This window comes from Leptonotus elevatus, chromosome 11 (assembly GCF_054856555.1).
Source record: "Leptonotus elevatus isolate MCC_2025b chromosome 11, RoL_Lele_1.0, whole genome shotgun sequence".
Lineage (NCBI taxonomy): Eukaryota > Metazoa > Chordata > Actinopteri > Syngnathiformes > Syngnathidae > Leptonotus > Leptonotus elevatus.
The window spans coordinates 13943917-13968103 of NC_141249.1; the positions used below are offsets into that span (position 1 = coordinate 13943917).

At 41.1% G+C, this 24187-nt stretch overlaps 3 protein-coding genes across 5 annotated transcripts in view; all 3 read right to left on the reverse strand.

Moving 5' to 3' along the window:
* The window catches only part of safb (scaffold attachment factor B), an 8707-nt gene extending 3205 nt beyond the window's left edge, over positions 1-5502 (reverse strand). Inside the window, exons 1-13 of one of the 2 annotated variants that reach the window (XM_086089727.1) lie at positions 5224-5502; positions 4833-4923; positions 3722-3783; positions 3431-3628; positions 3289-3345; positions 3151-3184; positions 2016-2415; positions 1660-1703; positions 1480-1562; positions 901-1050; positions 748-821; positions 140-177; positions 1-64 (exon numbers count right to left, since the gene is read on the reverse strand). The exon at positions 1-64 is cut by the window's left edge and continues 13 nt beyond it. In XM_086089727.1, the coding sequence (XP_085945853.1) occupies positions 1-64; positions 140-177; positions 748-821; positions 901-1050; positions 1480-1562; positions 1660-1703; positions 2016-2415; positions 3151-3184; positions 3289-3345; positions 3431-3628; positions 3722-3783; positions 4833-4923; positions 5224-5376 (1448 nt within the window). In that variant the 5' untranslated portion in view covers positions 5377-5502. Of the gene's footprint in view, positions 65-139; positions 178-747; positions 822-900; positions 1051-1479; positions 1584-1659; positions 1704-2015; positions 2416-3150; positions 3185-3288; positions 3346-3430; positions 3629-3721; positions 3784-4832; positions 4924-5223 lie in introns of both variants that reach the window. The other variant, XM_086089726.1, reaches the window with a different exon arrangement.
* A 1193-nt stretch (positions 5503-6695) lies between these two features.
* On the reverse strand, positions 6696-14551 carry malt2 (MALT paracaspase 2). Of its 2 annotated transcripts, XM_086089219.1 has the most exons (17): positions 14045-14551; positions 13068-13234; positions 12547-12677; positions 12313-12466; positions 11356-11543; positions 11011-11107; positions 10883-10933; positions 10569-10655; positions 10119-10322; positions 8848-9025; positions 8700-8774; positions 8494-8621; positions 8209-8358; positions 8084-8138; positions 7912-8014; positions 7390-7527; positions 6696-7315 (listed from the first exon to the last, which is right to left on the reverse strand). In XM_086089219.1, exons 1-17 carry the CDS (start codon positions 14176-14178, stop codon positions 7028-7030), a joined length of 2328 nt encoding a protein of 775 aa, XP_085945345.1. In that variant the 5' UTR covers positions 14179-14551; the 3' UTR covers positions 6696-7027. The 2 variants fall into 2 exon arrangements, with proteins under 2 accessions (XP_085945345.1, XP_085945346.1); XM_086089220.1 differs by lacking the exon at positions 10883-10933.
* Positions 14552-14846: 295 nt separating this feature from the next.
* On the reverse strand, positions 14847-21072 carry tmem161a (transmembrane protein 161A). Its single transcript, XM_086089139.1, has 11 exons — positions 20973-21072; positions 20364-20467; positions 20201-20284; positions 19490-19581; positions 19245-19401; positions 18461-18676; positions 18239-18382; positions 18057-18170; positions 17819-17993; positions 17584-17680; positions 14847-16871 (listed from the first exon to the last, which is right to left on the reverse strand). Exons 1-11 carry the CDS (start codon positions 20973-20975, stop codon positions 16567-16569), a joined length of 1491 nt encoding a protein of 496 aa, XP_085945265.1. The 5' UTR covers positions 20976-21072; the 3' UTR covers positions 14847-16566.
* Positions 21073-24187: the final 3115 nt, after the last annotated feature.

Consider the following 24187-nt stretch of genomic DNA (forward strand, 5'->3'; position numbering starts at 1 on the left):
TTGGCTTTGACGCTGATGACTGGCTCCCCCTTGGACTTGTCCATGACCACGGTCCTCTCGTCCCCTGTATAACCAAAGACTCATGACTTGGTGGCAAATTACGACTACGAAGCTGGGGGTAGAAATGGCCTTCACTCACCTTTGCCATCCTTTCCTTCACCCTCTTCCTTTCCAGACCTGCAGGGTACGAAACTTTTGTCAGCTATCATAACTCCGGGTAATAGAACACTCACTCACTAGGTACATTTTTACTGTCAATCTTTACAGCATATGAAACAATAAGACAACGATACGTCAGCAGATATGGTCATGCTGCTCCTCGCTTCAAAAAAAAGGGTACGACCAAATCCTGTGCTACCAGTGCAAAAGTTAGTGCAGATCCATGTCACCAGATTAGCTAACACTTAGCCTAGCTTCTTTTTCTACCACTACTACTTTGTATTTTCACACTGTAGCACGCTGCTGCCTCCCATAGGTCAGTCTTGGTACTCGTACTTGGATCAAAGTGTGTGACATGATGTCATCTTAGAACACACACCAAGTTGTGTATGGCATTTGTTCCCTTATGTGTGGTCTCCCATTTTAAAAACATCCTTTTAAGCTAAGCAAAACATTAGAAACTCATCTCAGTATGATGCAGCGCAGTACGACGCCATTCGACTAACCCATTATCGGAGAAGCTGTTAAATGAATACGCCTGGTCAGTGTCTAGCGGGTGGAGCTTACGAAAAATGCAGTCAAGCTTACTTGGAGTCGATAGAGTGTCTTCGCTCATCGCCTGACTTGTCGGCTGGCTTCTTGCCCGCTGGCTTATTTTTAGCCTGCCGTATAAAAGACAGGATCATGTTGAAAGAAGGTTATCAAATTGCACAATTTGAGTGTCTGGATTGCAACATTCACCCGCTCGACGGAGATCATCTTGCCGTGCAGCTCAGTTCGATGGTGGTGGCTGACGCATTTGGCGGCCTCTTCCGTGGAGGACATAGTGACAAAGCCATAGCAGTGGGCCCCGGGACTCTTCGCGTTGGTGACCACCTTGGCGCCAACGACCTGCACAACAAAAGGGGCTGGATAAGGAAAGTGGCTCTAGCATAGCATGACTTGTGTGAAATGAATACAGATTCATTTGTTGCTTGTGTTCGCTAAAGCTACTGAACGCAGAAAATTCTAATCGCTACTGCCACCTGTTGATGAAAAATGAAACGGCACACACCCTTCAAGTACACAATGCGCACATGGCGTCACATCCGCAGACAGAGGACGGGAAATTTGAACCCGAATCCAGTCTGAAAACTATTGGCCAGAGGCTTGCAGGAGTACCCATTGTGAGCAGCTAAGGTGTTAATCTAGTAATTAGATGGTTCAGACATAAATGGTAAAAAAAAGAAAGAAAAAAGGGGGGGTGTGAATGCTATTGTAAAGATATTTTGGACACATTTTTAGAGAGAGCAGCTTTAAAAACAAATCCATAATACTGACCTTTCCATGTTTGCTGAAGAGCATCTTCAGATCCGTGGCCCTGGTAGTGGAAGCAAGCCCGCTGACCCAGAGATTCCTGCTGCCTGTAGCAGGAGTCGCAGCAGCTAAACTCACCAAACACATGAAATCACGACCATGCGACTGCTAGCATGCAAAACCGATTGTAATTAACGCACTCACCCTTTTCATCCTTTACCTCATCCTTGCCATCTTTGTCTTCAGAACTAGAGACAAATCCAAATGAGGAAAAGTGAGGAAATCCGCAAGCGCTTTTTCGACACGCTTGTGCGTCTTTAGACAAAAAGTGGCAACGATCAACTCGTTGTGAGTATTTAACAGTGAGTAAACAAGACTTGAACCAGACAACCCCAACATGTTACTCATTTAATGAGGTGTAAAAGTGCAGGGAGTGCGATATGATAAATGTATGGAATTGTTTTACCGTCTTGAAAAGAGCATCCAATTCTTACTAGCACAAAAGAGCCAATGAAAGAGAGATAGCCATTTTGGGTTCTAGTAGACAGAAAGCAACAAACCTCTTGTTCTGATCTTCGCCCTCTACAGAGGACGACTCTTTCACTGCCGAGGATGAATCCGCAGTCGCATTCTCTTCTGTCTTCTCATCCACAACCCCCTTAGAACCCAATTCCGAACCAACAGTTTCAACCCCAACGTCCTGTTCGCTTACACTAACAGCTTGCGAGCCCTTTTCACTGTCCAATGTCTCTTCTGGTGCCTTCTCCGCATCGCCGCCGGCGGCCGTCTCAAGAGCATCCTGGTCGCTTTCTGCGTCGGCTTTGGCTCCCGTGTCGGTGGACACATTGTCTTCCCCGCCGGCGGTGGCAGCCTGTTCTTCATCGGTGCTCGTCTCGCGGCTCGGGTGGCGGTCTTCGATAAGCGGCTCAGATAAACAAGACCCAGCTACTTTGTCATGTTCTACAGGTTTAACAGGAACAGAATGGCACAGAGTTTAATCACTTCTGAAACACAGCAATGGTTAAGGAGGTAGTGGCAAGGCCTGGATTAGGAACGTCATGACCACGTGCCTGTGCTCCTAGAACAACTTAGCATAGTTGCTTACGTAGACCCTATGGAGAGACTGGAATGGAGCCCAAAAGGTAGTACAATAACCACAGACTAATTCTTCCTCGCAGGTTGAGAAACGGCCAAGATGATCACCTGATCCAAATCAGAGTCCATGATGGAAGAGAGCTGCAAGATTAGCGTCGCCGCAATGGGTGTGCTTGTACCAGTCCTTGGGCTTGGCTTTACAGTGTCCTTGGAGCAAAACTTCAATTCAAGTCCAACAGTTTCATGTCCTTATGAGAGCTTGCAACAGTACTTGTCAAAAGATGGCTTTGATGGATCTTCACGTCTGTCGTCTTCGAGCGGGCCACCTGGAACACGGCAGGCAGCCTGCAAAAGCTCCTCGCCCTGACTCACAGGCCGATTGCTGTCAACGTGTGTCAAAGTGGCAACCCTCAAAATTGGCCAAAATGGTAACCGGGCCACTTTTTACAACTTCAACAACAGTTAACCAAATTCCAACACAGAGACAGCAATCCCCTTTGGGCTTCCAGTCTCTCTCGCTCTTGTTGAAATTCAAGGTCGTGTTTGCATTCCAAGCTAATGCTACGGAAAACCCTTTTTCTGACCTTTTCTATACTTTACCTGTTTCTGCTAATAGTTCATCTGTGTTGGCAGTCTGAAACACAAATGGTAAGACTTATTTTAAAATGTTTTTAATTTGTAAAATACATATTTAAATCACATTTAAACTTTTGTTAAACAATTTTTAAAAAAACGTACCACATAAATTGAAGAGCACAACATATCTTCCTCTTCCATCCCCCCAGAGTCATCCAACTGACAAGAACGAGATTAGCATTAATCAACGTCACTACCTAGATGATCAGAACTCCTTATTACTTATGTGAATTTATTTTCTCACCTGTCTTGCTTCATCTTCAGAGTCAATTGTTACGTCATCATCATCATCATCATCATCATCCAGGTGCTCATCTTCCTCACCGTCAATTAAATTCTCCAGATCCCCCACATCCTGTTCTGGCAATCCATTGTCATTGTCAGCCTCGTCCAGCACATTCATGTCAAGGATATCCATGTCGTGCATGTTCTCATGTTTGTCCTGAGGAGACAGGCGCCATATTTACATCTTCACAGTCACAGTGTGAAAGAGCAACTTCTGACGTTGATGGGTGCATCTGGGGCGGGAACATACATGATCGTGACGGGATTCATCTTCCAAATTGCCGTCCTCGTGGTCAGGCCCTTGTGTTACATCTGAGGACAAAATGCAGACAATAATCAATATAAGGCTGAGAATGAATAATATCAGACGGATGTAAGTTAGGAGAGAAGTCTGAAATGTGGGTAAAAAGTCAAAAATATCTCGGGATAGACAAGTTCCAATACCAGGTAATGCTATCGTGCCGATACCAGCCTTATTTTAAGGTATCAAGTACTGGAGCCCTCTTGTGGCAATTCTACTATTAGGAATTAGCCAGCATGATGCCTGAACATTTTTCAAAGTGAGCTGCATCTGTCAAGCCTCTCAAATAGCTATTAAAATGTAATTTCTCTATATATGTTTACAACATTTATATTAGTGCATTATGTGTGTGTTTCTGCCCAATTTTATACATTTATTTGCCTAAATTTCTGCATGGCCGAAACGTTTTCTCTTTTCAATCCCTTACACGGCCTTCCTTCTCATGTCTATTAAGATGCAATTTAAGTATATACAGTGGGATGCAAAAGTAGGTAGGCCTATATATCACATCAGTGAAATTAGTGACACATTATATAATGAGTATATTTTTTTCCTGTAATTTTCTAAACACCATATGTATTGTACATGTTTGCTTTTTATAACTCTATAGCTACTTTTGCACCCCCGCCTGTGTATATGTGTGTTTGTAAGGTTTATATTCAAACTTTCAGTGTGTTGGACATGTGCACTCAAAACTTTCGCAATACCTGTTTCGGTAGCCAAAATTTGCGGCTTACTTTTTTCGATGTGCTGAAAAATCTACCCCCTCCAAGTGTAACGTTTTTGCAAAATTTTAGGCATTTTTTCGTTTTCTAGCATTTCCATTCAGGTTTGTTTTTGCACTTCTTGAAAATTCGAATATCTGTATAAACAACTGGCATCGAGTCTGATTAGATTACTGTTGTTGGTGAAAGGAGTGTACCGAGTACTGAATTCAGTGCTCACTTCTGCTCCTGGCTGTTATGCATAGTGATATATTTACATAGATGATTTCTCCCGGAAGAAAAGGTTGATACACACAATATACAGTAATGTGTCTTGCATTGTCGGTATACAATACCTTTTGCAGTCCGTCTTGGTGTGGATTTTTTCGGCGCCGTGTCCACTGAAAGAACAATTGCGTCAGGGTTTCCTCCCTCCTCCTCGATAGCCTGCGTTGTGTATATCGGGTTTAAAAAAAAAGAAAAAAAAAAGGACACGTCACAAGACTGCGACCTGCCACAAAGACACTTTTAACTCAGACCGGATCCCCCTTCTAAACACAAGCTAATAGCTTTAGCCTCGCTAGCACGATGGCGTAGACTAGCCTACTGGTTAAATAGCTTCGTAGGGTGATGTTATTTTGAGCAGTTGTGCACACTGAAATACTATCAAGTTGTATACTAAAATGCTTTCTGAATATTCTTAGCTGATAAGGCTATGTTTGTGTTTATTAAATGCCAAAATGAGACCTTATGCAGGCGGTCCGACAGCACGCTCTTGTTGCCGACGGTGTCCAGGTTTCGTTTCTTCAGCTCGGCCTTCAAGTCAATAACTCGCAGGTCCGACAGCTTACGAACCTCAGCGCCTACCGGAATCTCATTCTCGGTTAATGGATCAGCCATCGTTTCTAACCGTGGAATATCTTACTCCTGCCTCTAGATAATTGTAGCACAATAAACGCCGTTTGTGCACAGCCGTAATCGACCTCAAAATGGAGTCCTGCCGGACAGTTTTGTCTGTCACGTCGTAACTGCGCATGCGCAGTGGAAATACAGTGCGGGGGACCCCGATTGTCAAGAAAACGAAAATAAAACTTAAAACTTTATACGTACGTAGTTATTATAGAACAGGGACGGGCAATTAAAATTATGGAGTGGGGTCTACAATTCTTTATGAGCGGTACAGGGGGGGGGGGGGGGGGGGCACATACCACCACGCATTTCCTGACCAGATGTATGACAAAAACGTAATCTGGACCAAATATGTGCAGAAGTCTGCTTTTTATTAAAAAAAAAATTAATTGAACCAATGCACAGTATTGTGAAGCCACTCACTTCCCAGAAGGCTTGTAAATAGTATTAAAGTCTCTTTATTTGCTTTGTCATTAGTGTGCCTTGGATGTCTGATTATGGAAGGGCAAAGAACCTTAACTGCAAGTTGGGTTCGACTGTAGTAGAGGAAAACATGGCTATAATCTACTCCCCTAAAACGCCGAGCCCATCCCTATATAAACACATAATTTACATCACGTATTTGTAAGATAATGCCTTTTATTATTCGTAACTATAACAATAATGTCCAGTACTTTACAGACTGCCCTTACAATGCTATTTTTCCATCCATTCCAAAGAAACTCAAAATTCTGCTTCCAACAAAAAATCAACAAAAAGATGGCCTCCTTTGGCCTTGAGGCAGCGCAACAACATTTTTAATACTACAGGTACACGGAATATTAACGAGTACGTTTTCATCCAATGACTCTTGTTGACGGACAGTGGTCTCGTTGCAAGGCATCAAAACCGCTGTCATTTTGCATTCAGAAGAATGATACCATTTGTGGTTTGGGGTAACCTATAGGTCTTCAATAAAGCGATGAAGCCTGCTAGGATGAGATATGAAACATGTTCTAAGACAACCAGAAAACAGTCCAGTTGTTTCAATTTCCTGAAAATGAAATGACCTGGATGAATACGAATATTCACAATCATTGCTGTATCAGCACTTTTATCTGGATTTGGTCTCATGCACCATCCTGCTACAATGTGGAAATCGGTATGGTATGAATGTTTTTTCTTGAAAGTTTAAGACTTTTTAACCTAACACAATACAGGTTTGCTCATGTAAAGAGTGCAAGTTTTTTTTCTTCTTGAAAATTGGCAGCTTTTAATCTTACGGCATTTAGGGGTGTACATGGATAATACCATGTATGGTAGTAATAATGTACAATGCAATGCATTTTTTATTCTGTTGACTTGGCAAGATTTCTTAAAACATGAAACATAGCAGCCTCAACATATATGCTGTAATATTTCGCCTTGATTCGATGTGTAAAATCTTGATTAGATTGTAGTCTTTGCAGCATATTGTGTGTGTAATATGCTATCAGTATGTGTCCTATTTTTTAGCTAGTTTACAATGGCAAAATTAATGATATGAAAAGGGTTCATTATAAAAACAAAGACTTGTACAGCATTAGTTAAAACTTACACCCTTTTTTTTCCTGGAAATGTCAGATTGATATGCCATCATTTATGAGTGTGGATTTTCTAAGGCTTAGTTGGAATGGTAATTCATTTTGCCACTGTATTTGTCAGCATTAGAAGTTGCAAACAGTGACCACGCGTTGGAGGCTAACGGGGCAAACTCCTCGGAGAAGGAGGAGGCCTCAGAGATAGTGCACGAATCCAGGCTGAGGGACGACGAGGCAGAGCTCGGTCGTGGTTGGTGAAGGTTCAGTTTGGACACCAGCGGTTTGCCAACCGTAACCGTTTGACTTTCCTCCACTTCCTCCTCGAGGTTGGCGTAAATGTAACGGAGACAGACGGTGAAGGTGAGCTCCCTCTGCAAGACAGCAGGCCTATATTGAAGGCACTCATGACGCGATTCAAGTTGATCATAATGAAAAGAGGCCTGACCTTGAGTCTTTGCAGGCTGCAAATACGAGTGTACAGACTGGGGAGTTCGGGCGAAGGAAGCTGTTCTTTGATTTGTAATAAGCTGCCGGCTTCGACCAAAGTTTCCTGATTGCTCTTTTTCATGACAATATCCACATCCTGCCATTAAAACACAATACACAAATAAGGATTAAGTCAGCCCAAAACATTTATTGACAATAATATATTATATGCAGACCCACAAGTCTAAACACAGTATTGATATGTGAAATATGAATTAAGCGGCAAAATCCACCCATTTTTATCCATTTCAGGGGGTGGCCATTTTGCCACTTACTGATGACATCACAGTTGATCAGGGCTCAGGTCACAACTGTGTTTGCATGTTCCAAAGTAAATAGATTCTCTCATCACATTAAATAAAAAGGTTATGAGTAAAGTATATTTTGACACATTATCTCGCAAATAAATCCCTTCTCTACGTTAAACATGAAATACTCTTCTGGAAAAAAGAAAACAGTGCCATTCTGTTTGTGATCATACCTCAGGGAAGTCCGTAAGTTGAGCAGAGCATGAAGCAATTTCTTTGGGCTTGTCCAGTACGCGTGTGTAGATGACCATGATGTTGGAGAATTCAGCAGCAAATCTACAGAGCATATTATGAAGAAATTATTGTTTTGAGAAAACAATTGACATCAATTGCTTTCATACAAACCCAAGTTGGACCTTCACACCGCAGTCAAAGTGGATGAAACGGCTCTTCGGCAGGACTGTAAAGCCAAATTTGCACATTTAAAAAAAAGTTATCAGCGGTATGATTGTCGAGTCCACTTCAAGTACCATGAGCAACAGCCCACTGTAGGTTGCGAGCCGAAGAGGCCGTAGAGCAGCCTGACGTCTGAATAAGGTCAGTGAGGGAACGCCGCTCGGACAGATTACTGCGGAGCTCCAGGGCCTGTCTCCCTCGCGTGATTTCAAAGCGGCCCATGTCTGGTTAGAGCATGAAGAAAGACAGCTGTATCATAAATTCTGCTACTTTTGGTTGCCACTGTCAGAGAGGGGACCAGTTCCGGGTCTCTCATCCAAAGTGAGCTCGGAATGAGCACTTTTATGAATTATATGTACCTTCTGCCACCCTGTCCAGCATGACGGTGACCTTCTCATCCTGGCAAATCCGCCGCTTGAGGAAGCTTATGAAGATGCCGTTGGACACATTTTCTGTCTTTACTTCGTAAGCCTCGGCATCGACACACCTACAGTCAATCAAATCAAAAAAGTAATACTAATATATTGGTCTTCACATTAACACAGACATTTCTGCGCCAACTTACGTGGCATATCCAAACACTGTATTTGCCGTCACCTTCAACAGCCCAGGTTGGACCATGACTTCATCGTTTGGATTTCTAAAAGAATGAAAGCAATTCAAGCACAGAGAGCACATCACATAAAAGGCCGGCAACATTTAAAATACAAAACCTCTTCCGGCACATGTCCAGCAGGAACACGTTGAGTCCAGTTTCTTTCTCCTGCATCCTGGTTAGTATGTTCTGCACGCAAATGCAGTATTCTGACGTGCATGAGGCTGGCGCGTCGATGGGCACCATGAAACTGTTGCCATAGTTCTCATAACCGTGACCGGCAAAGTAGAGCAAGCCTGTGGAAGGAAGAGAAAGATGGAAGTTTGTTGATTCTTGTTAAATCCGTTGCAGTAATTGTTTTTCCAGGAAATTTTGCATTGCCATTGAATGGAATGATTGCTGGAGTTGTAAACAATAACTAGGGCCTGTAATTAAATAAATAAATTACTATATTTCCTCAATTAAACCAGGGTGTAAATTTAGTCATTCGCAGAGTACCAAGATTTGTTAGATGTGAGGTGTTTATTAGCGAAGAAGCATTCACTTGTACATCTTTTCAACATAGAACTTATATTATTTAAATTTTAAGGGAATATTGACATAACAAAACAAATATGTGATATGTGTACTGTATTATAATAAATAATATATAATCACATAAATATGTATGATAATGGTAGATTGTAATGATCTAAAATTATTTTGATATTATCCATTTTAATTAAATTCATATTGAATTCATAATGTGTTTTTCCTCACATGGTTTCTCTGTGCCCCGCCATGTCCTTTTTAACCATAGTTCTTCAGGTTGTGTGTGTGTGTGCTCGTGATGATGTTGGGGGTGTTTTTATGTTGTACCTTGAATCTTTTAATTGGCCAGCAATTTGCATTTTTATATATGAAAAGTGCTGTACAAATAAAGTTTGGTTTGATTTGAAAAATAGGTAACATAATGCACTTATATAATTTACAAGTGCACTTACATAAATTGTATTGTAGAGGTACATAATAATAATCATCATCATAGTAATAATGATAATAAAACAAATCATATATCATAATTCTTAATACTTAAAGATGCTTTTTATATTGTATGGGCACACACGGGTGTAAAAAAACAAACATATACCATACAATATTTGATTGACATAGTGTTACGTTGCTATTGTATCGTTAGTCTATTGTGATATTAATTACTGAATTATATTCGTCCAAATCCATTTAAAATTGACCAACACTCTGTTGGCTTGTTGTATCAGATGTCATAAACTGTCCTGATTCCTGAGGTAGACGTAGGGTGTGGATAGGCTTTTAAATGAGGTTAGGCGTTGAGGAAACGGACAATACATGAGAGAACAGGTTTTAAGGCTTAAATTCCCGAAGACAAACCGTAAACTCCTTTGCCGAGGAGCAGCAGGAACTCGGTGACGGCGCTGTGCATTTCCTGCCAATTCAGGTCCAGTAGAGAGACCACCTTGAAGTCCATTTGTCTGAGAAGGTTGCTCAACTCGTGGACGTCCGCCCTGGGGGCGCACAGCTGAGTGCGGTACTGGTAGTTCAAGTTGCCGATCAGGAGAGCCACCTTGTCTGTGGCTGGGGAGGGAAAGTATATGAATATATGCAAAATGTTACATATATATATATATATATATATATATATATATATATATATATATATATATATATATATATATATATAAGTCTTCAGTTAGTTGACAAGGGCAGGGTGATTTGGCCTTAATATATGTAAATAATAAATATAAGTAAACAAAATACATCTGACACACATTTGTATAATTAGCTGTGACAAATTAAAAAGGAAAAAATATATATTATTACCATAAAACTGGTTGGATAATGTTGGCGGATTGGTCATCTGTGGATGTACTTCTTCACTGATTATGGGACTGTCCACTTCCTCGGATTCTATAAACATAAAATAACATAAAAAATAGACGCATATGGTGTGCCTTGAGCCATTTCATGATTTTGTGTTGTCTACAGGCAGCATTATGCAAACACCCTCTTTTTTTTCTCCTTAATATTTACGCTATAAAACAAGAATTAAAAAGTAATGTAAATATGAGCAAAGAGAGGAAGTGGACACATCTCGAGTTCCTCTCTGCTTTACACAAATGTTGCTAAAGGAATACCTAAGCCGCGGTCAACTGCTACCCAAGAGGGATCAGTGATGGAAGTCGGGCCTCCATATAAAAGGAAAACAAAATATTATATACAGAGAATTGTCATGCAGAATATATAGATAACAAATAAATTTCACCAATGCTGACAGTAGCAGGGTCACTCCACACTTCGTGAAACAAGTTGAACACCTTGCATCTGTACTGTCCTCTGTGTGCTGTGGTCACACACGGGATCTGGAAAGTCAAAACAGAACTTGTATTGTATTAGAATTAGGGACAGACTGGTACTGTTAGACTACTTTCTTTGTATAACATCCGGGAATGCTAAATTGTTAGCTAAAACAAACAAACGTTTATGATAACGCTACATTCCATTATTCAAATAAACAAAACTTGTTGTTTTTTAATTTTTATTTTTTTAATTACAACAATTTGGAAGCCAACAAGCAAAAATAAGGTGATGATGATGCAGCATGACTTACTTTGAGTAAACGCATCTTGTGTTGTGGCGTCGGAGCCGAGTTGTGGTACCACTGATACTGGGGAGGGGGGTTGGCCACGGCAGTGCACTCCAGGAGCAGCACGTCACCCTCGGACGCCGCTTGGGACTGAGGCTGGTAGATGATACGCACCCCACTGGATGGGCCTGAAAACATGCCGCTACTACAGCCTGGAATGACAAGATTTGAAGAGTTTTGTAAAGTGGCAGGGCTAGTGCTAAAATCATGCTAGCTGCTCACTTGCTACGCACTGTTGGGTTGTTTTCTTAACTCACCCGCCGGGTAGCCGAGGTTGGGTTACTTATTTTGACCGAGCAGATTGGTTGAAGACTGGAAGCTGGTCCTTGTTTTGGAGTTTGGTGTACTGAAGTTCAAGTAAATTTAATCCAAGCGAGTGAGCTAGTGGCTAACACTGTTATTTTTTTAACACTGGGGTCAGGGTTCAAATGGTCAGGGTGGATGGTCCACCCATTCAAATTAAGAATAAGGCTATAATAACTTAAGTTGAATTTTTTTTTAAATATCATACATGAGCTTTTGGGATTCATTATAAATTTGCTTTGGTATCAGTCTTGCACTTGACAAATACTCCATATATTAAGTCAAAACAAAATAAACACTAACTACAGTATAAAGAAACATCCAAAATGATTAGAACCCTGGTAAGGAAGGGCATCTGGTGTAAAAACTCAAACAAACTAAACAGTATCATGTGACAGACTTGCTGTGGCAATCCCTGACTGGGAAAGTTACTTCTTCTTCTTCTTAGAAAATTTAATAATAATAAAATTAGCATTATTTTTTAACTACAGCTTTACTGGACTGACTAATATTTCTACTTGCTGGTAGGACTGTACCATTTACAACCCATAGGGCCTGGAAAGCTTTTGTGTTTGAACTATTCAATAGCGAATGGATGGAAGAAGGAAAGCATCATACCTGCACTCAAGCCGGGTGACGAACGAACCAAGCGCACCTGAGCCCACTGGGAGAAGACATAGGCGTCTCCATGGTTGACCCTACAGATGTAGCTACCCTGGTGCTCGGGGCCCAAAGGACACACAACAAGCTCAGGTGTGCGTCCAGTCGAAATCTTACACAGAGAAAAAGGACAAATATAGTAATGATTTAATCTGAACTCGACGTCTTGTCATTGCTAAAAACAATACTCACCTCCTCTTTGCCTTTAAACCACTGGTAACTCAGTCCAGGAGGCCCAGTGGCTCGGCATGTCAATACGACTCTGCTGCCCAGTGTCGCTCGTTGGGAGCTGGGTTGTACTGTGACCCGGATCTGCTCTGTTGCTGTTTTATATGGAGAAAAAATATGTAAAAAAATTTTTTTAGACAATAATGCCTCTAAATTGCTTTTTTAAAATGAGAAATTCCACACAACATCCATGATCAAAGCTAGTACCCTACTGCTCTGAGCATTTGATTGTCTTAATATTGTGTCTATTACCAGGAAGACGTGTTTGGATTGTTTTTGGTTCTGGGGACTGCCTCCTAGACTAGGAAATATATTTTTTCAAGGTGAGGGATATATGTCAGGGGTCACAGTCATATCAGAGCTTGTAATTTGGGAATAATTGGTTTATTGTGTTATATTGTAACACCAGCCCCAATATGCATCTTCAAATAGTAATAATTTAGAATAAAATACTGTTGTGGAGCCCCCCCCTGGTAGATGCCTACCCGTAGCGGTGAGCAGCTGCACAGCCTCCTGGTGGTCAATCTTCCTCAGACACTGTATCAGAAAGAGCAGAGAGCAGGATCGATCGACCAGTAGAGCTAAGAAGCTGCGCCCCGGGCTTCCTGTCGTATTTAGCACCTGGAGCGAGCAGTTGGTCACATCTCGTTCACTGCAGGAGGGAGGTTCAGTCAGTGTTGCATATACTGTAAACTTCCAAGGAATTCATGACGACACACAGCTGGGATATTTAGTAACAGAAAGTGTATATACAGCAAATAATAGTTTTCTCACATAAAGTGGATGTGCCTAAAGGTAAAGAGTTCATTATAAGCAAAAAAGCCTAGTTATCTTTTTTCTTTTTTTTCCAAACCCCCAAAAGATCTTCAAAAAAATAATTGCGGGTATGTGAGGGTCGACTCTATAACACAAAGATTGCAGACGGCTTGGCTTTCAAAGCCCAAAGAATGAAAGCTAGAACAGGTGCAGGTGCAATAAAAAAAATATATTCCGAATATCTTGGAAAAGGTCAATTATTTTAGTTGTTCTATAGTGAAAAAGTGAAACGTGTACAGTATTAGATTCAATAAGCACATAGGAAAGTAATTATCAGAAGTATCATTCCTACTTATTTTTTTGCAATATATAAAAATCATAAAATATTTGACTCCGTTTATACATAATCTAAGTAATATATTTGTTTTATTTTGAATTTAACTACTTAAATAAAAACATTTCCACCTGGTTAATTTGTTGAGCTGCAGCATTGTTTTCACTTTCACTAGCTGTAGTACTTGTAAAGGCCAGTAGGTATCCCATTACTTTCGTCCAAAATGTGTAATAATTTTACTCTCAGCAGCAATACCAAAACATCTATTTGAAATGTGGTCGATAAAACAATTTTTTAATTATACATAATTTAAAGTTTCATGTAAAACTTGACTCTTTAAGCAGAAACTATTCTGATGCGTTCAAAGCCCACCTGCAGCGGAATTTCGGGTCTTCAGACACAACTTGGGCCAGCTGCCTCCATCCGCAGGTGGAGTTGTCCAACATCTTGGCAAGTCTGTTGAGCACTTCTTGGGCCAAATTGTCGAGAGTGAAGTTACACTCCATCTTTCCGCGTGTGTTCAAACAGGAGCGCGGTGAAAGAAAGCAGTAGGCTACCGGTTAAATGTTCACCGCTAGAAGGGGGATTTCCCCGTTAAAAAAAAAAACGAAGCTACGCTCTGGGGGTTAACTTCTTGAATCAGATCACCAGAAACAAACTACAATGCCACGCACTCACTACTATGTGAAACTAAATACAACACACCTCAAATTTACACTTCCGCGTTGGCGTGACAGTTAAACCTGGTTTAAAATTTACCAAGTAACTCCCCGTTGGATTTCAAACTAGTCGCGGGAGCGTCTCAGTATGTTAAACAATAATTTATAAGAGTCAATTTAACACCCCGATGTGTAATAAAGTTGTTCCTCAGATGATAATTTCGGTTCCTCATTTTATTATATCCCCCGCACACAGGGGCTCGTAAGCACGTGTTGCCATGGTGACCGCGCTGAGGTCATCGAATAGACACTACCCATGCATCCATGTGGCATTCAGTTGACTTACACAATATTTAAAATACCAAAACACCGAGATACTGAATATGTATATGAGAAACAAAATAAGACATTTTAAACAATTTTTTGTTACTTTATTGTCCCATTGTTAAGCTCCAAAAATAAAACATTAGCTCCTCCCACTGGTGCAGTTTGCAGTTGTTAAAAAGGAAACGGGAGAAAGACTAAATGTTTTTAATGAGCCACACAAATACAGTGCAGTAAAAGGGGGAGAAAAAAAGAAAACATGCATTCTGACGTTCTAAAAACATTGAGTTGCACTTCACAGTATTGAAGATGAATTCAGAACATTCAAAAACAATTTCAAAAGAAAAAAAAAAGCTCCAACAGCATTGATCCTAAGCAAAGTCACTTTAACAAGTCGTAAATTCCCCTTTGGGAATAGATATCATAATATCTCGCCAATAAATAAACAAATGCCACTTTTCGAAACGATTAAGACGATGCAACTAAAAATATAGAAAATTCAATCTCCTTATAAACTACTTAAAATGGTCACAAATGGGATAATGGGAGGTTATGCTAAAAATCCCTGAGCTTTTAGGCACTTGGGAGTTCTGAAGGGAAAATGTGGATGACAAACAAATGTTCAACAACACTCATAATGAAAATAAAACCCCAAAAAATAGCACTCTTGAATCGGTTCCTTGATGATACAATAACACATGAATAAAAACTACATAACTGTCACTGTTGACACAGCATCACCCCAGCAACGTTACCTATGACAAGCAGGAAGCAAAACTGCTTAAAAATTGGCTGCTTTTTGACCAAAAAAAAAAAAAGACATCACAGCATCACAAAACCCAGATATCATGCAAATGCGCCATACAAAAATACATGAGAATAAAGCCAAACAAAGTCCGTTTTTTGTGTGTAAAAAGTTGCATTTTTACCCGATGACAAAAAAAAGTCATGTTACGAAAATAAAGTAACAGGTGAAATCATTTAATTAACAGCATGCTTGTGTCTTTCTCCTAAGCAAGTAATATTGATATTAAAAGTGAAAATGATCATTTTAAGTTTTTGTTTCAATGCTCAAGCCATATCAAATCATCGTTTTGAATTTTAAACAATAAATGGATTGCTCCTTGAATTCCTTCCTTCAATTATTAAGATTACTTTATTCTTGTGACATTAACATTTTTATATTCACAAGCTTGCTTTTTTTCCTGAAAAAAAAAAAAGACAATTGTAAAAAAAAATAAACATTTTAAATTACAATTCGTAGTGTATACTATACTCCCCCCGGAAGAGAGGTCCTAATACCTCCTTTGTATAGTGATGACATAGTAATATACTGTAGTTGAACAGTGTTTCAGTGCACACATCCCAGTTTTCTCTCAGGCCCGCCACACACCAGACAACGCAGCCAAAAGCGAAATAATCGGCGACTCAAACCTGCACACCTGACTATAGACCCTCGCACACAAACTCACTGCAATGGAAAAACTGCAAGCCTTGGTGTTCTTATTGGGGGAAACAACATTTTGAGGGGCCATATATACTGTAGGTCCCCCCCCCCCCCACACACACACACAAAATGGTGTGATTGTCAAGGAAGATGCAAATTGCCTTGGCCGCTGTATAGCTATATTATAATAATACAAAAAGGAAACAGGTTCGAGGCAATGAATTCAGTCATGTTCAGACGTGTTGCTAGGTGTGCAGCGATCTGAAATATTTGTAGGAAGTCAAATATTGAATGCAGCATTTGAAGCAGCAGGCTCGAGTCTGAAATGTTGCATAAAGTGGGAACACGCGGAAGATGTTGCCTTATTTGGTGGTGTTTTCATACCAGAAGCCGGCTCCGGTCTCACCTGAGCAGACAACGTCGTTTCTGGCGCGTTCACAAGCTCAGTGCATCCGTGTGGCGTCCTAGTTCATGAGGTACTGGTGGAAATAGATGCCGAAAAGCGAGCTGATCACCTGGCAGGCCGCCACCCACCAGGTGAAGAAGGCGAAAAAGCCCTTGAAGAAGAGCGGCGTGAGGACGGAGCGCAGTGAGGCAAACATTTCTGATAGGCGGGCCACAGTGACCTGGATGTCCTCCTCCATGTCCTCGAATGAGTCATCGTCTTCGTCCAGACCGCCAGAGATGACTGGCGCCGCCGTGGGCATCGGCGAGGCGGCGGACACGCCGGGGGTCACGTCCGCACTCGCTCCACTCCACGAGAATCCTCCTGGGAGAGAAAAAACATGTCATTTGTTAACAAAGTCCACTTTTAGGAAAATAAAAAATTATTTATTTAAATAATGTTTTGATTCAAATAAATAGCCCTTTTTTTCCACTAGAAGGAGCCCAAGTGCAACACTGGTCTACAGATGTTTTCATCATGTAAACAATGACAGTTTTTTTGGGTCACTTTAGGAAACGTCATCAAATTTCAGGGCGATAGAAGGACATAGAAGACATTCTGACAGCTGTCAAATGTCAGTATGTAAGGATTAAAGGGGGAAGTCAACCCAAAAAATGTTTCACGACAATAATATGTTCTATGCAGCCCCACTAGTCTAAATACGGTATTCTGGTTAATATTGCGTCAGTGGAATACGAGTTAAGCAGAAAAATCCAGCAATTTTATCAATATCAGGTGACAACCAATCACAGCTCAGCTTGCGAAAACAGTTGAGCAACTGTGATGTCATCTTCAGTCGACAGCAAGTGGCAAAATGGCCGCCCCTAGAGATGAATAAAAATGGCTGGATTTTGCTCCATAACTCATATTTCACAAATGTAATATAAATTAGAATGTCATGTTTAGAGTGGTCATGTTTAGTGTGGTCGTGTATATCATATTATTTTCAACACATTTTTTAAGGTTGACTTCCCTTTTAAAGTTTCACCACTTTGAGAATGATTGTCAGGGGTTTGTGTGTGGTGGAATGACAAACCGAGTGCCTTGAGGGCCAGCGAGGAGAAGAGGATAAGAAGCACCGGAACCACATACTGCAGTGTCACTACACTCAGGTAGCAAAACACACGTGTAACCTGGAGAAGCGCACACACAAGTTCAATTCATTTACTTATTTCAAACTCATGGCTTAAAAAAAAGCTAGTTTAAGTTGGGGGGGGGGGGAGGACTAATCCAAGTATAACCTAAACATGATCATCAAGTGATGGTCCGACCTTCCTCTGAATGTCAATGGCGGCGATACGTCCGGCCTCCTTCTTCATTTGCTCCACCCACTTTTCGGCCAGGTTGAGGTAGGCCTGTAGATGGTAGCGGGTCAACGCTAGCCGCAGGACACAAAAAGCCACCACCGTCCACAGCCGCACGCTGTCAAAGGCGTCGCTGGACACCCTGCAAGGAGAGGTCAGCTGATTTCAAGGCTGTCTGCGAATGGAAGGTGTTGTATGCACTCACAGAGTAATGGAGGTTTTCCCCAGCGGCGCGTTGGTGAGGAAATCCCTGGCCATTGGTTTGACCCACAGAATCAACACGACCACTGGAGACAGGAAGCTCATGTGCAGCAGAATCCTACAAGACAAAGTTAAGTGAGCGCTGGGCACTCGCTCGTTATTTCTGTCAAAGGCATAAGCACGCACTGGATGAGCGGCCGGTCCGAGTTCATCTGCACGGCGTCCAGGTGAGTCTGAGCCAGGCGCAGTCCGGGGAACGCCAACAGGGCGCCGATGTACGCGCAGAACGCGGCCAGCCCGAGCTTCACCGTCAGCTTGGTGACGGGGACCCTTGGCGCATACGAGAGGACACCATTGTGACCAATGAGTGCACACTCGACACCTTTGGCAAACTAACAGTTAACTTACGACCAGTCGGCGTAGCCCTGCTGCTTGGCGAACACCTCCAGGTTGTCGAAGAGGCTGGAGAAGCCCGACTCCAAGCCGAACTCCAGGTAGTCCTCTCGGACCACAAGCACCAGCATGGCCACCAACAGGCACAGGAAGCCGAACGCGAGGCACACGGAGCGCTCGCCGCCCTCCTCCGAGCGGAAGTAGTGGCTCATGAGCGTGTGGAGGGCTTTGCTGAAGGATGCGAGTTAAGAGAAAACTTTGTTGCTTCGTCGCGATCCTGTAGAAGTACACAACGTTTGCTGATATTTCTGTAACAGTGTGTCGTCAGGACCAAGGAAAGGTAGACCTCAAATTAAATCGCGGATGAAAAAACATTTTCGTCAGCAAATTAAATAAAAACTAACTGAAATTATATCTCACATTTATAAAACTAATTATAATTCTAGCGAAAATTTCCTTCATTTTTTATTAATAAATAATTTATATACTTTCAGGGTTCATTTTAAATGTATTTCCTTCAGTATTGCAAAAAAATAAATAAAACTAAAAACTAAAACTAATACTAAAACGAATAAAAACTATACTAAAAATAATTTTCATAAAATAAAAAAAATTATATAACAAACTTACTTTAAAAACTATTTAAAAAGACAAAAGGAGAATAAAATGTAACTATAATGAAAAATCCAAAACTATAACCCTCTAAACTGAGCATTGATATCTTCAAAAGTCAAATATAGCTCTTGTTAGAGTGTGCGTGTTTTGTAGGCTTTTTAGAGTTTCAACAAAAAAAGGATACATGCTGAAAAGAATGGTGAGCACACACCAGATGGCGCCAATGTTCACCTCCTTGCTGGTATCCATCACACTGTAGTAACACTCAGTGAAAAGAAAGATGCCGGTCGCGTAGACGGCAAAGTCAATCAGCCACTGGTACTCCAGGAAGAAACGCAACACTGAGAGCCGATAGAGGAAAAGAAGAATAAAGTGTTTTTGCGTGTGCGTTAGTTGGTTGATATTTCTTTTGAGAAGCTTTCATCCAACCGAGGGCATCCATGGCGTTGACTGGAGCTTTCCCGAGGTGAAGGTCGATGTCTTTGGGCACAGTGAGAGGCTTGTTTTCTCCGTTTTGTCTCCTGAGGAAAAAACATCAACATATTCAATATTTATGTATGACCAATGTAAAACCAAATAACAAAATTGAATTTTTACAAGTATTTTTCCTTAAGTCCTATCCATTTAAGAACATTTTTGTAAGCATTAAAAAAAAAAAATCATACTTTATGGTCAGACCATTTGCGATCTGGCATTCAACTTGAATTCAAGTTAACAAAAAGCTAACAAAATAGAACTAGAATTTACCTCGAGAGGTAAAAGTCAAGCTAGTGCATTACAGTTTTGTCTAATTGGTGGATTCTGAAAAAACGAGAGTTCAATGAAAAACAACTCTAAATTTCATGGATTTATTTTTTGGAGTGAAAATCAACAACCCAAAAAAAAAAGTGTTTTCTTGTTAACATGCTCAAATTAGAAATCCTGAAATGTACCTGTATTTATTAATAATAAAAAAAGATATATCTCCGAAATTTGCCATTTTCAAAAAATAAATAAAAAATACACGCTTTTGATTGGACAGTGAAGCAGTGTTTGTTGACACTGGTGTGGTACTGTAAGCAAATTGGGGGCTGGAATACATTACTTTCTCTGCAGGCATTGTTATGACAACATTCCCTCCGGCAGCGTCTGTTGTCTCACCTGTCTCTCCTATTCGTTTTGGGCATCTGTTTCCCAGCCAGCGCACACAGCTCTCCCTCGGAAGGATGTTTAAACCGGAACAGGCTAGAAGAAAACAGAAGAAATGGTCAACCTGTGATGTCTGCTTGCCCCATGAACAGGATAGTGGTCCGACAGTGCCCACCTGCCATTGCAGAGGAGCCAGCGTGCAAAGGAGCAATGTGGTGCCATCCTCTGCATGATGCTGGCGGTCAGCAAACTGACAACCAGCTGGATTCCCATCAGCGCCTAGTGTCAACAAAGCACACACACAACGTGAATATCCTGCCAAACACTTTCTATAGCGCTTGTTGTCATCTGGGGGATAGTTCAGGCAGGCGTATCAACCACTAGTCCACCGTGCTGCCCCGGGGATAAAATAAGTCAAAATGATCTTTTGCAAAGACAAGAGCGTTTATAATTTGTCAGAAGACAGGAAACCCATAAAAGGGTTTGCTTGTTTCCTGTGATGACAATTTGCACTCCGCCGCAGGTAAGTTCATTCCTGAATCACGTAATGCAACAGAATTCACTCACCAGGTTAGGGAAAAACACTAATCAAGTTTCTTTGAAGGGTGTGCTACAAGCCAAGAGTAAACGAATGAAGCAGGCAAGTGGCTGCCGTGCTAAATTTAGCCAAACTTAAGCACCTGTCAGCGTTAGCTCGTTAGCATTAGCACGGTGGCTCTCGTAGCGAAACGATGCCGGTGCCAAACCGAACAGCAATGAGAAAAATTACTGTAAATGAACTTACCATTTTTTCTTGAATTATGTGCTTGCACAGACGAAGAGCAGCTGAGACTTGACGAGCGGAGGCAACAGCTGATGCAGGGACACGTGAAGCTTCTTCTTCGTCTTCGTCTTCGGTGACGTAAGTGTAAGGCTCTTGGCCGCTTGAGAGATGTTGCTGCCCCCAACGTACGGCGGGGGGAATCGCTATAGAGTCCCGGATGTAACCTCAAGTGTTCAAGTGTCAAGTGTTGCCTTCAAGTACTCCGTGAAAGCTGTGTAATTTGTTTCACTCATAAAAGCAGCGTTTTTCCACAAGCGTTCACCGGTGGTGAGTACAGAAACATTCTTAACACTAATGTTTAATAGGGGTTAAAAATAGGGGCTTGATATAAATATCTGTCTTTGATTTGAAATAGAAAGTAGTTGAAAGTCTGTGTTTTCTACTTTGTGACACTATTACCCAAAAAGTAGCCGAAAATGTATTCAAGCAATAGTACTGTTACTTTAAAATGAAGCGGTAAAATGTAGTCCTCCAAAAAATGAATTGAGTAAATAAAACTGAGTAACTGGCAAGGAACTTCTTATTTATATATTTTTTCATCAGAGCATGAAAGTCAAATAGACAAAAATATATAATAGGAACATACAAATTCAGATATTTGAGCCCAATATCAGTTGTTTAACTCAAACAATAATAAATGTAATAAGCGGTTTGGAAAATGGATGGATGGATCTTGACAAAATAACATAAATTAAAGCAAATTCATTGCTTCAGATTGCTGTTGCTGCTGTAGCTAGTTCTCTGTAAGTAGTGAATAATTTCCATGACGTTAAAGGGACATCTTTCAATCTTGGCACCGGGTTTCAAGATGGTGAATCACGCGTCCTTCGCAAATTTCTCCAGGGTGCATCCTGGAGATACTTTGGCAGCAGAAAGACAAGTCAAGTCAAAGTTACAAATACTTTAATAGTACTTTTCACACAATATATGATCACTATCCTCACATTTCCAAAATCACTTTTCAGGGAAGAATGGGCGCACATGACCTTACTTATACCTCGTTAAATTTGCTTTTATGCTTTACATTGCTGTCATATATCTTATGATATCATTGTATAGCTTATGAAGAAGCATGAAAACTTTTTTTTTTTTAAATATATAACAACATGGTATCTAACTGATGTTTATAATTATCTGTTTTATTTCCTATGTTGTAAAAGTGGATGATAATCTCACCATTTCATGCTTCCTCTAACATGTGGTTTAACATTTCAACGGGTTAAAATGAGAATTAGGCAAATGATTAGGCTTAAAGTCTCAGATACGCTCCTCTACATCATACGTTGTCATGAAATCATGTACAGTCTCAATCAGCCTTTTCCCTTCTGTGGATGCAAATATATAGCAAACCACAGTAAGAACCAAGTAATTGCAATGTGTATTCTCTTAATATGAGATTATTCTAAGGAGTTGGTGGCTGTTATTGCCAGTGCAGACATACACACCCTGGCTCGGCCAGCCTGCGCATGCATCATAATGTCAGCTCATCCTTCTTAATGCATGAGCCCACCGACGGTGCGCCGCCGCGGCCTCCGAGGACCTTCTACCCAAATCCATTCACCCTATTCAAATTCGTTCATTTTATCTGGGTGGTCTGCCAATTTAATGTTGAATCCCCTCATGCTGCTAATTGGTGGCGCTCCTTCTCCCACAAGATGTGCTTGATCCCTCGCCCCGTGCATTTGGGCGCGAAAGCGTGACGTTGTGATGAGAGAAGCAGCAGAAGTAGCGTCTCTGGTGGCTTTCTCTGCACCACCAGGCAGGGGTCTGTAAACATACATTACATGAAATGAACACGTCCTCTGTATAATGTGCCTCGGTGTTGGTAGTGCTGCAGGCGAAGCCCCGAGGCAAATTAGTCTGCGCGAGGAAGGGGAAATGGATCCGATTAGGTTTTAATTAGAACGGCAACTTTTAAATACAGAAGACCCTCTAAAGTCGAATGGGCAAAAAAAATTGGTACAATTTGGAGATCAATATAGAAACAGACAACTATTTAAACTGATACTCACAAGGGCTGGACTGGCTATCTGACATACAGGGCAGATGCCCGGTGGGCCGACATCTATTGGGACCAATGCCGACCTATTTAATTAGTATTTTCCTCCATTTTACCTCAGTAAACCAGCCCACAATTTAGACGAAGCAGCAGCGGGCTGGCGAGCCTAAGTCAAAATGCCAAGGCAGAATTATTTTTTTTGGGGTGCCAGTCCAGCCCTAATACTCACTGTGTGGGAATTGAACCAATGCTGCCTGTGCAGAAGTGAGGTGAATAAACTGCTACACCATCAATCAATATCAGTTACTTAATTATTTGAGTAGTTTGACTTATTTTTGTTTTACGTTTAGCCGGCTAGCGAGCATCATATTAAACTGTTAAGCAATCAGTCAATAAAGCCCATCTAAGCAGTGTATCAACACCTTTGTCGTTATTTCGCTGTTGGCCTCTGACGTTGTCCTAACACGAAGAGACTTTGCAAACTTCGTCGCTGGACCAGAGAGATGAATCCTCCCAATTTAGCTTAGCATTAGCTAACTGGTAGAACAGATGGGTGCAGATGGATTTTTTTTTTAAAAACACACTGGGTTCTGCTGTTAGGCCAGTGTACAGCGAGGGATCCTGGAGTAAGTTATTTTAAACTAAAAAGGAAACGCTTTCTGTAGGTTCATGTGGCTGCGTGTGTCGGTGAGCACATTGATGTAAAATAAAAAGGGAATATCAAGCTTGGTAAAGCGCTCTGGGCAACATATAGTGTAGAGCGCTACATAAATGCACTCAATTTACCATTTACCATTATCAAAGTGGATTTTTCATTTTTTCAGAAAAAGTACAATGGCTAACCCATAAGAATTGATTCAGGATTTGACAAGTTAAATAGTTAAATGAATAGTGAAAGCGAATTTTGGGTGCGAGTCCCAACTCTATAAATGTTTATTTAAATGTCCCGTGCCATCAAAATCTATTCTAAACTCGGGGGAAATGACACCTGCGCCCCCCTACCTGCCAACTGCAGAAGAGTATAATAAATATAATAATAAATGGCTTCTATTTATTTTTGGAGAAATTCCTAAGCATTTCAAAACCAGAATTGTTCCATGCTTGGGGACATTTTGTTGAGGGTGACTTTGTAAACATCACACAGGTTGCCCCCCCACCCCCCCACTCCACCAGTCGT

Coding starts and splice junctions, on each gene's coding strand:
- tmem161a (XM_086089139.1), bottom strand. Junction 20,285..20,363: donor TGGCTCCTCTGCAATGGCAG/GTGGGCACTGTC, acceptor GTTTTCTTCTAG/CCTGTTCCGGTTTAAACATC. Junction 18,383..18,460: donor CAGGGCTACGCCGACTGGTC/GTAAGTTAACTG, acceptor GTATGCGCCAAG/GGTCCCCGTCACCAAGCTGA.
- malt2 (XM_086089219.1), bottom strand. CDS start 14,178: ATGGAGTGTAACTTCACTCTCGACAATTTGGCCCAAGAAGTGCTCAAC. Junction 11,108..11,355: donor ACAAGATGCGTTTACTCAAA/GTAAGTCATGCT, acceptor TTGACTTTCCAG/ATCCCGTGTGTGACCACAGC. Junction 10,656..10,882: donor AGCAGTTGACCGCGGCTTAG/GTATTCCTTTAG, acceptor TTATGTTTATAG/AATCCGAGGAAGTGGACAGT.